This window comes from Penaeus japonicus, unplaced genomic scaffold (genome assembly GCF_977035675.1).
Source record: "Penaeus japonicus unplaced genomic scaffold, GWHDUDI00000001_assembly GWHDUDI00000014, whole genome shotgun sequence".
Lineage (NCBI taxonomy): Eukaryota > Metazoa > Arthropoda > Malacostraca > Decapoda > Penaeidae > Penaeus > Penaeus japonicus.
Window position 1 is genome coordinate 29,697,786 of NW_028234416.1, and position 12,500 is coordinate 29,710,285.

Here is a 12,500-nt window from a genome sequence, read left to right on the forward strand (position 1 = left end):
ATAATTTACTTATTTTTTTATCTCTTGTGAAAACTGTAGCACAATTTTCAATTAATGAGCACATTTTCATCACCATTTCTTTTTCCCATCTTGACATCTTATTTTAAGACATATATGACCAATTTCATGTGACTACTTACGACTTGTTTTACTGTCTGACAACACGGACCTTCGCGTCATACCTCAGCAACGTTGACTTACCACACTGTCAAGACTTCAGCACCTGTAACACTGTATCATGACTAGTGATCAATGACGTAGGCTGTTTTAACATGTAAATGAACATGTGTTATTTATAGAAAACCATTTTTTTTCTTGCAAAATGGATATATTGATCACTTGTTATGATACAAAAACTAGCTGCTTTCCCACAATTACTTTTATTATAATTTTTTATTGAACCATTTTTTTTCACTCTTACACTTTAAAATCACTCACGAACACAAACTACCTCATTTATTTTAGCACATATCACAAGCGCCACGATAATCACAATGCACATCTAAAATTTCACTTTCACCCTACCATCATCCCTGCGTTTACTTTACTGACGCTAACTGGCGACTCTGCAGAGGTCAGGACGGTGGTAATCGACGCAACTTCTACTGCTTCACCTCATCTCGAAGACGATCAACCTACCGGACTCTTACACTCAAGTGTCGGTACTTTCATCAACGACGGTACAACCTCTGAGTACGTGACTCTCGTTCACGGTACTCACGTGAAGGACCAGTATACTCAGGTCACGTCGACTTCATCGAGGATTTTCTTCTCTTTGCCTACACGGTTGGCCGGCAGCAAGCCCGAAGGAGTGGTGTCGACTGAGGTGCAGACTCTTGCTGATGACTATGCGACCACGCTTTTGACGACACGTTATTTACGAACCCACATTGACGGCACTTACGCACAACTGATTGAGACGATAACAGATGTTCACCCAAACCTTGCTTTGTCTCCAACAGCTCCTGTGAGAATCCCTGTCCACGGTACTTTCTTCACGCAAAGTCCCAGTGGTCAGCATGCAAAGCTAGAAGTGAGTTTGGTGGACGGCATCCTTAAGCCCGACCCGGTAGGAGATGAAATTGTGACTCTTATGGGAACCCAAGGACAGTTCATCAAAGAAGGTGTTACACAGGCTACAACATATGATGTGTTCACTGGGTCTTACGTCAAGGATCTCCGCACGTACCTCTTCTTCTTTGGAAACACTGCCTTGCCAGGACATTCCTTAGCTGTGGGAGAAGCAGAGCCTTCTGAGATGATGCACACTGAAGTTGTCGTCAAGAAAGGAGGAGTGCAATCGAAGATTCTGGTCGACATGGAGAAGGACCTCCAAGTGATAATGCCTTCCAAAACTCATGTTATCGATGCCACTGTTGCCCCTGACCTCCTGATGGGTGAGGGAATGTTTGATGGCCGCAAAATGGGAGGAGTTTTCATCGAAGGATCCGAAGGTTTTGAGATGGAAGGTGCTCAGACTCAGAGTGGTGAAACAAGCATGCTCACTATCACCATTGGACGCCCAGTAGCACATACTCGCATCATACAAGCATCCTCTGTTGTAAACCCAGTTGAGGTGACAGTACTTAGCATGGAAGAAAAGCTTCGCAAGACTGATGTAATGGATAACGAAATTGATGACTCTCTCTTGCGAGCCCGTAAGGTACATTTTACCGGAGATGAAATCATTGCTGACTTGCAGCCTTCCTCTCCTGTCAAAGTCGATATTCCTACCTTTACAATTGATCATTCTAATGTACCCCTTGAGGCTGTCGTGGGAGTCTCTAAGAATACTGTAAAATCTGTTGGGAAGAGTGTCAGTGAAGGGCACCAGCAGTCATCTGAGCGCGAAGGAAAGTCCATTGATGATATTCGCGCAAAATTCAACCTCGGAACTGGAGGTGATGATTCTGACCTCCCCACTGTTACCTATGTAGGTTTTGCAGACTTCACAACCACCATTGCTGATACTGTGGTAGTTTTCACCCCACGATCAGGTTCGCCAAACAAGGTTCTCAAACCACAAATTGCACCTACAAAAGAGGTGGCACCTACTAAGGTTCTGAATCCAACTCTGGAGACAGAGGTTCCTGAGGTGACAAGTTTGGCACCTCGTCTTGCTACTTCTCGCCGCACTGAAGAGGAACTCATTATTGGAACCCCCTCTCAAACTCCTCCACTTAAGACAGCAGAGAATGTTGCTGATGGAAAGAATATGGAAACAATGATGGTGTCCAAAGCCGAAGGAACAGAAGTGAAAACAGCAGGACTGGATGATCATGCCACAGACAATGAGGTCCTTTCCACCATTTCTACTCGGCGCTTCAACACGATTGATTTGTATCCTACAGGTCTTGTGTCTTCCATTGGTGGTACCATTGTAATGAATGACATGACGACTCTCTTGACCACCTATGTGTATGGTACTTACATACAGGGCCAATATGCTCAAATTGTACAGAGCACATCTAGCATTTTCTATCTCGTACCACTTTCCTCCACACAAGATATCCAGGCAACTAAGCCATTTGAAAGTATCACTACAACAACAAACTTTGATTACCCAGAACCAACCACAGAATTCTTTGATCTTTACGAATATGATTTTGAGGGACCTACAACAGAAGATCTGCCTCCAAAGGTTGTTGAAGAAATTGTTGATAATGCCCTCGGTAGGTCTGTTGCTTCTAGTCCCAATAAGCAACAGATTGTGGACACAGACAAAGAAAATGACCAAACAGAATCACCTTTTAAGCCTGATCCAGTTGATGATTTGATAGACCATGTAACCACCCTCACCCTCTACACAACTTACTTCGAAAACGGTCAAACTACTGTTTCCACAAGATTGCAGACATCGACAGTCCTTCGCCCATTCACTTTCACCCAAGATTCCACACTTGAGGTGACTCCCACTGAAGAACCAGAAGTTTTTCCTACTGAAGAACTGAAAACCTATACATACTACACCACCTTGTTTGTTGATGGGTCATCTACAGTTTCTAGTCATACGGAGGTGCACACCAAAGGTATCCAGAATGATTTCTCAACTGCCACCTCACTTATTCTTCCTACTTTCACTGCAACAGAACTAGAAACAGCTACCACTACTCCTGCTACTACGCCACTAAATGATGTGGCAGTGGTTGAAGCAATCAGTATTGATGAGTATGACCTGACCACCGAATCAGTAGTTGAATCTTACACCGAATCTATGTCTGAGTCTATGTCAGAATCATCGACAGATTCTTCCGCACAGGACGTGACAGAGGCTCCTGGATTATCCTTGGATTCCTCACTAAACCCCGAAGAAGAAGTCAGCTCTGCTTTCCTACCACGCACATATTATACCACATACACTTACTTCACCACATACTACCGCTCAGGCACCTCATCTATTGTGAGCAGCCTTGAGACTCAAACGAATGTGTTATCGGATCCTGATGACCAAGAAAAATACAAGACTCTTACCCCTGAAGTACTTACATATCCTGTCACGTACTACACAACTTACACCTACTGGACCACATACTTCAGGGAGAATACTACTTCTTCTGTGAGCTCTGAGAAGACAGTCTCTAATGTTGTTACACCAACTGCACAAGTGAAGCCAACTGTTGTTCCTGACCTGCTTTCCACAACCTCATTATCTCCAACATTTGTATCCACTACTAAATCTAGTACTCCTGCTGTGACCACGTTCTATACGACATACACATATTACACATCCACTTACATAGGTGACTCCACAATTGTAAACAGCCGATTGGAGACGAAAACTGAAGTTGTAACTGCCACTCCCATACTTCCTGTGTTTGCTACAACCACTGAAGAATCAACCAAATCATCCATTGTTCTTCCCTCAAAATCGACTGGACTACTATCAACCATTCGAGGCAGCACCGTGGTAGATGGAACTACAACTATCTTCTCAACAGATATAATTGGAACAGTGGTTGATGGCCTATATGCTCAGATTCAGTCGACAACCAGCTTCACTGTGGCTCCCACCTTCACAAGTACTCCTGTCTTCATCTTGCCAACACTAACCAAGGATACTACTGAGGAAACTCTTCCATTCTTCCTCTTCCCAACTACAAGTGAGGAGACTACCACATCGACTCCATTCTTCATTTTCCCCATAACTAGTGAAGAGACATCAACAGAAACAACTCCTTTCTTCATTCTTCCAACTTCGAAGACAAAGGAGTCAACCAGCACTCCATTCATTCTGTTTCCCACTGCCACAGAGGAAACGACCACAGAAAGTGAAATTGTGCCATTCTTCCTCTTCCCAACAACTACTCAGAAAACGTCATCAAGTCTTGCTACCATTGAAGAGCTATTTTCAGCAATTGCTGAAAGTGTCCTTGATGCTCCCACTACTCGACCACAGCTTTTCAGCACACCAACTCTTGACTCATCATTGAATGATGCTGCCACAGATACATTAGCCATAGAATCAGCCACAGAAGCTTTACCTGAGGAAGAAGCAGTTACTGAGCCACCAGAGGAAGAGGTTCTTATTCCTTCTCCAACAACAAAGAGTAAACTACAATTTACCCCAACATTCAAAAAACGACCCTCAGGTTCCCGCAATAGGCCAGATCTCTTCCAATTTATAAGGCGTTCAAGTTTCCGACAGTGGTCTGCAACTGTCACAAACACTGACTTGACTCCAACTGTGACAGCAACACCTGCAAGCAATTCTGAAGATGTAACAACAACTTCGTCCAGTCGTCCATTCAGGTTTGGCTTTGGTACTTCAGGAGTAAGGACAACACCGACATCCTCCCTCCGCTTCCGGTTCTCAACTCCTGGGGCATTTGGAGCTTCTGGTATTAGTTCTGGTATTGGCAGGACTAGCAGTGCAAGACCAGGAAGCACCTCCGGCTTTAGATTTGGTTCAACTTCAGCTGTGCTAAGAGGCTCCAGCAGTCCAGGTGGTTTCAGATTTGCTGGAACCCGTTCATCTGTTTTCCCAGGAAGCGCCAGCTCCATATCACCATCCTCTGTTTTCTCAGGATTAACAGTGACAGCTGCCCCAGAATCCGACCTTGAAGTGATTCTAGATGATGATGATAAATCTTCGTCAAACAACCCTGAATCAGGCTTTAGGCCTTTTAGTTTCCGCCCAAGACAACCATCAAATACACCAGGAACACGATCCTCTGTCCCCTTTTCAAATACACCAGGAACACGGTCTTCTATCCCATTTACACTCTTTAATCGTCGACCAAATACACCAAAGAGACCAAGTGCAAGTGCTAGTCGCTTTACTCCAAAAGAAGATGATGAACCAGAGGAGATTACTGAAATAACACCTATTGTCAACCCAACAACTGAAGCTCCAGTATCTTTCCGTAGGCAGACCACAAATTCACCTAGGCGTAACCGCTTCCGCCAGAACCGAACTGATCGAACTGATCTATCTAAATTGTTCCCTCGAAGAAACAGAGATCTACAGAATGAAGCTTCAGAATTAAATCCAGTGTATGTTGAAGCTGGGGGAAGACTACTGACACAAGCAGAATTCGATGAAATTTTGGCACAAGAGGTTACAGTTTTGAAGAGGAGAAAGCGTCAGGCAAATTTTGGGGAACGCACTTCTCGAGGCAATGCAAGACCTAGCAGGAATAACCCTCCACCTGATCTTTCTCGTAGAGCGAGAATTACACGCCCTACTGCCCGTGTAGCTCCCTCTCCTCCAAGATCAAGCAACAATTCTCCTTTCACACTGACCCCTTCACGTGGAAGGAGTCGTGCCCCAGAACCAGAAGCCAAATCAACACCTTCTGCACCTACAAGAGAGAATCCTCGAGCTCGAGGTTCTACAGCCCGCCAGTCAAGACCAACTCCATCAACTAGCCGCACCAGCCTTCCTCAAAGACCCAGATCAAGCAGAACAAGGAGTACTGTTCCCATAGGAAACATCCGTGGAAGAGGATTTAGACGTCCCTCTACAGATAACAATTTCCGTCCTTCCAGTAAATTTACCCCTAATCGCCAGTCCCCAATAGTTCCTCCCTCTAGAAGTCCTGTTAGGAGACCAACACTAACCAGTAGTAGAGGCAGCACTCGGGAGTCAAACCGCAACAAGCCACAAGAAAACCCGATAACTGCATTCCGAAAGAAACCAACCCCTGACATTACAACAGAAGCACCTGCAATCTTTCCAAGTGATGATGGAGGTTTCTTGATTCAGGAAGAAATCACAGTAACACGTGAAATCCCTGTAAAAGCCACTATCCCAGTAGTTGAAGATGGACAAACTCTTCAAAAGGAAGTTATCACAGCTTCCTTACAAACAGAGATAATTCAGCCTGATCAGATCACACAAAGTACTATTGATGGGACTGTCAGGCTTGTCCTTAGCACCTTTGCTGGGGAAAAAGATATCACTCACTATGTTGTAGATCCTGTGGAAACTACCTCAGTGACACACACACGTACATTTGTTGGAGGTCGTCGTACTTCAGTCCCTGTAGAGATTCCAACAACTGCCTACAATGTAATCACAGTAACAGAAACCAAAGCTTCTGGAGACATCCAGCAATTGCTTTCATTGCTTCTTGGACAACAGCAACAACAAAATCCTCTACTTGCTGCTCTTGGTTTAGGACAGCCCATGACCAGTGAGAGGGTGCACACGCGTTCCTATGTCACCACTGTGACAAACCACATATCAACGGCTATTCCTGTCATTTTACGTGGAAAAACAATTCAGACCACAGTTGTAGACACAGAGGTGAAAGTTATCACTGCTACTGAGTTAAGCACAGAAACTATACTTACACAGAATACTGCATCCCCTTTCATCAATCCCAACCCCCTTAACCAACTTCTGCCAATCCTTCTTCAGGGTCAGTTGCAACAACAGTCCCCACAGATGAGACCCACACGTGAGCCATCTATTGATACACAGTCAATCACCCCGCAATTGCTGGAACAAGCATTAAAAAAGCAAGAAGCGTTGAGAACAGAAATTCCCACACCATCTCCCCCAACGCCTTCCCCAGTTGAAACTTCTATTGTGACACTGTATGTCTCAGGAAAGCGGCCAGGAGAGTTTTCAACCCTACTGTCAACTGTGACTTTAAGTGGTGATTCAACTCGTATCAAACGTGGTTCTCTCACCACAAAGGATGTGCAGCCAACAATCCTTCCACATTACATAGAGACAGACAAGGGTATCTTCCAACTCCCAGAAACTTATGAAGCAGATGACATGGATTGGTTCATAATGTCTGCTATGAACGAAATTGATACTAGCGATATAAGAAAAGTTACACCAAGCTTAGAATCTGTGTTAGGAGATTTAAGTCAATATTCATATCAATCACCTGAAAGCATTTCCTACCAAACAAGTCCTTTTTTATGGGAGGGCCCCGCTGAGTCAACCCCGCTCAAGCGGAATGTTCGTAGTGCACAAAGGGGTATCAATGAAAACCAAGGTGAGCTTCGACTCCCAGGTGCCAGGAAGATCCAAGATGGAACCCGCCAGCAGATCGTTGAAGATGAGCGTCCTGTTCTTGGACAGTTCAATATTCCAGGTCTACGATTCCAGAGCCGCCTGATTTCTGAGCAAATCCAACAGCTACAGGCACCAACAACCTATTACACAACATTCACTTACTATACAACACTTGTTGACGATATTGGGCGTGAGTATGTGCAAAGTTCTGAGGAAACCATCACACAATTGGCTACTCATGGTAATGTGAGATTTGATGATTTTACCAGGATTGGTGGAGAATCACCTTTGTTATCAGCTGTTCCTATACAGTCTAAATTTACCCTGGAGGATGCCATCATCCCAGGAAAGCCAAGACCAGTTCCTGATCCAGTGTTTGAAGAGCCAGAACCGCCATTTGGGCCAGTCATCCGAGAACCGACTAGTCAATCTTTCCAGTCAGCCCCTGAACCAGCAGGATTGGGTAGACAGCAATCACAGGGCTCCAAAGCATTTGATAAAGTCCCTACAGAACCTTTCGTTGAAAGGCCATCTGGTCGGAAAGTTCCAGCATCAGTAGCTGAGCAGTTGATACCACAGCAGAATCTTGCTTCTGAACAAGATTTGTTTAGAGATGAAAACATTGAGGAAGACCCAGTAAACCTTGCACAGAATCCCCGCCGAGTTGTCCTCACCCGTAAACGACCTGTTTCCCAGCAGTCACCTGAAGACAGGCGTCGTGTTGTGATCACCCGCAAACGGCCTGTTAACCAAAAAGACGAACTTGAGGGTGAAACACTTCCAATAGATGAACCTGTAACCACAGAACAGTTGCTCCGTGAAACGCCTGCTTCTCCATCCTTAAACTTCTTCCCAGATGGTGATCTAAAAAGAAATGAGAATGCAGCTCAACCTGATGTTCTTCTGCAGGGAACCAATGAAGCAACTATAAAGGCAACTCATGAGATTATGGAGATGGAGGAACAGGATCAAGAGGAGGAAATACCAGGTGAACCAGGTTCTAGTCGCCGTGTGCGTGTTACTGTCACCAAAAGACGTCCAGTTCAACTCACTGAAACTGAAGATATTGCAGACAAAACCACAACACTCTCAGGGGGCCGACGGCGTGTGGTGGTGACAAGGCGCCTCCCACAGCCTACTGTTGTAGCTAGTCCACTCCGTCCTTTGGTAGCTACAGTCAATACCTTCTACACAGTGTATTCATACCTCTACACTCTTTATGAAAATCAGGCTCCCTTCTCAGTTTCTACAAGAGAAGTAACTGTCTCAAATCAGATAGATCCTACAGTTGTTTCAGTTTTACCTACTTTCCATACTGGAAGGGCTGCTACTGGACTATATACTCTAGAAACAGGATTTAGTGTTGCTACCGTGGGAGAACGTGTTATAGATACTTTTACTACACAGATATTCCTTGCTTCTGCAACGCTAATTAACATCACACCAGAAGCTGTCCAGAAAAATACAGAGCAGAAGCAGACAGATCTTCTTGAAATAACAACTGAACCACCTTTGAGTATTTCCACTACTACACCTGCTTCCCTTCAGTCTTCACTGGCAGAGGATGAAGCTTCTGTAACCACTAGCACACCAGTCCTTACCACCAGCAGCTTTAGAGCAACCCGCAGAGGACAACAGACTTCACTCCCAAATCAGCGGGGAAGAGAAAGAACCACATTGCCAGTAAATGAAATAACAACAGCAGAACTGACAAAATCTTCTCCATCAAGAGCAGGTATAAGGAACCGAGGGCGAGGTACCGTAAGATTTGTTGATAATCGTCAGCGTAATCGCATTACAGTCACCAGGCGAAGACCAGTAGCACCGGAAACAAGGGAACCAAGGCCGGATTCCTTCAGTAGAACACTTCCTGAGAGAGTAACGACAGCTGCTCTTGAGGAAGAGACATTCCTAGGGAGCAAAGAATTGACTGAATCTCCCAAACAACCAGTAACTGATTCTCCAAGGCAACGTCAAAGGCCAACAGTAACTGCTCCCACGAGACCACGTGGAAGGCCAGGCACTTCTAGAGAGCCAGAAGATTTAGGTGTGGAAGATGTTTCTGAGCCACCTCAGCCCACCAGAAGGCCCTCTATTTTCGGCCTTCAAAACAGCCGACGACAACCAGAGACACCGCCTTCAAGATTCAGGGACAGAGTCACACCTAAACCAACTGAGGAGCCTTTTACTGAAGAGGTTGAAACTGAAGCTCCTCCAGTAACTGATGCTCCTGTACCCTCACCAACTCCGACAAAACCTACACGGCCTCCTCGCACTTCCCTTCGGCGGGATGACATCCCAATCATTCGTCGTCCAGGAAGTTCTCGTCCTGCACGCCCCTTCGTGCATCAAGATGACTCAGAAGCACCGAGTCTTAGATTTACACCTGCACCAGAGCCCAAAGTCAAACCCACAGACCCACCACTGCTTGAAGACAAAGCCAAACCTACAGATGCTCCTGTGATTGAAGAAATCGATCCTCTGGAGGATGGCATTGCTCTTGATGATTACTATTATGATGATTACTATTATGATGATTATTATTATGATGAGAATGGTGATGTACTTCCATTGGATGAGACCACAGGAACTGAGATCCTCCCATTGGATGAAGCCACTGAAGATGAAACCCTTCCTTTGGATGAGACCACCGGAGATGAAACTCTTCCAGTGGATGAATTGTCTGAAGTTACACCCAAGACTTCTACTCCAACAACTTCTACCTCAAGACCAAGATTCGTAAGACCAACACAGCTCACTTTCACTACTAGCTCCTTTGACATCATTGAGGCTCTGAAGCGTGAACGAACCTATACTCAGATTGTGGCTCCCACCCGCACACGTGGCCAAGGCACTCGTCGACGCACCCGTACTCAAGAACCATCCACTACCTCTTCCATGGCGTCTAATGTGGTGTATAGTACCTACGCCACCACCACTTTGCTTCCAATTCTTGGTGGAGAGCAGTCAATTACGCTTACCATTCTGACTTCTACGCTCACCACTCTAGCCGAGGAAGAAATCCACCTCATCACCGATTCCCCAGAACTCTTTGATCCGGCCCTCATCACCACCACCACAGGCGCACCTTCTCTTTCTGTCCCACTGTTGAGCCTGTCCTCTATCTCACTCTCGCCCACCTCGGCGGCTGCGTCTCCGGATGCCTCACCAACCCTCTCGCTGTTCACTGAGGACGTGGTGGCCTCCACTACTGACACTGAGTCACAGGTGTCACCTACCCTTCCTGCACCCCAGCAGTCCTCCTCTAGGGGTAAGTTGCATGCTCTTATGTCAGCAAGATAACTCTAACTCCGTATGAACTCTAACTCCGTATGAACTCTAACTCCGTATGAACTCTAACTCCATACGTAGTGTATAGTTTCAACTTATGCCATAAATAGTGACATTTCTAAAACCGTTCTTCTGTATCAGTCTGCATGAAAGTTTACATGCATTTTACACCGTTTCCTCCTGACATTCATCTATCCTATTCATAATCATTATAGATACTCTCTTAATCATTAGATATTTCGAATCCAATAAAAGCGGGTTGTGGATACATAGTAAGAGATGATATAAGTAGGAACAGCATGTTTTCACATAGGTCGAAAATGACCAGAACTGGCAGCTCCGTTGAATTCTTTCACGCTCTACAAACTCAACGCTGCACGCAAGCACTTATCACTAACAAATCATAAGAATACACAAATATACCTCTTGATTCCTTACTGTCCTGTTACTAATCCAGCTTGTTTTCTCATTTTGTAAATATTTGTATGTGCTATGATAGGCGTAGAACTTGCATCTGATAATTGCTGTTCAAACGCCAGTATTGATTAGTTGTTTACAGCCATCTGATTGTGGCTTGACTAATACCCATTATACCTAACATAGGTGCATGACCTTGTGGTTGCTATGATAAATATATTTGTTTTTACCTAGCTACTTTTCAGGATTTTTTTTATGTATATATATTTTTTTTTAGAAATATATAGCGAGTGTAGGTAAGTGAAAACTTATTTTGACGATATCAAGAAAATTGACACATTCCTCTAAAACTATAGCCTTCACATCAAATCTCCAGAAATAAGTTTGGTTGAGAATAAAAAAAGGCATTTTTATCCATATTCTAAGGTACTCATATGCCTGTCTGTTTATTCCACTTCCAGCTTTCGGCTTCAGAGGTTCACTGGCTGGCATTGGAGGTACGTTCAGTATGATCAACGTTGCATTATCCTTGCTTATTCTAGAATACCATGGCCTATTAACCTCAACTCTAGATGATATTTCAAATAACGCATGTTTTATTATCAGCGTATGTAGGCGATGTCTGTTTAGTTTTGTTAATATTAGATGACTTATTTGTTACCCATGAGCTATATATGATAGTCATTATAAGACTGTAGTAAATCAAAAGGAGGCATTACACTATGGGCATATATATATGATGTGTATATGTATATATATATATATATATATATATATATATATATATATATATATATATATATATATATATATATATATGTATATATACATATACATATATACACATTAATATACACATGCATATATAGTTTGTCAAGAGCGAGAAAAAAATAAAACGCATGTGTACTAGAGACTAACATGTACACTTTAGCAAACTTACAAACTACTTATGCCGTTACGTAATCAAAAGACCTTTTAATCAGTCGGGGTCTTATGATTTCATTCATGATTTTACTCCTATAAACATTACGCACAAACCCTCATACCCCCCCCCCCCATCCCATACCCCCACCCATTCCCCCAAAATGTGAATGGGACGTTATGTTCTGAAAGCTTATCTTCTTACCTCTCTCTCTCTCTCTCTCTCTATCTTTCTCACCCTCTCCCAGCTCGCTTAGGTTGTAATCTTGTTAACAGTGGTTATGAGTCCCATGTTGCGATATGCTGAGCTTGCCCCCCCTCCCCACTTCATTCCCTTTGTAATATTTATCTTGTCGGGTTTTGACATGTTATGTTTTAACACTATGGATGTCTTTGT

The 12,500-nt window shown here is 44.1% G+C and overlaps 1 protein-coding gene across 7 annotated transcripts in view; it reads left to right on the top strand.

Annotated features, from left to right (window-relative positions):
- Positions 1–12,500, top strand: part of LOC122252901 (uncharacterized) — a 133,476-nt gene that overhangs the window by 103,630 nt on the left and 17,346 nt on the right. For 5 of the 7 annotated variants that reach the window (XM_043015583.2, XM_043015584.2, XM_043015586.2 and 2 more), the window contains exons 6-7: positions 573–10,745; positions 11,644–11,679. In XM_043015583.2, coding sequence (XP_042871517.2) covers positions 573–10,745; positions 11,644–11,679 — 10,209 coding nt within the window. The remainder of the gene's footprint in view (positions 1–572; positions 10,746–11,643; positions 11,680–12,500) is intronic. The other 2 variants (XM_043015589.2, XM_086544136.1) reach the window with 1 other exon arrangement.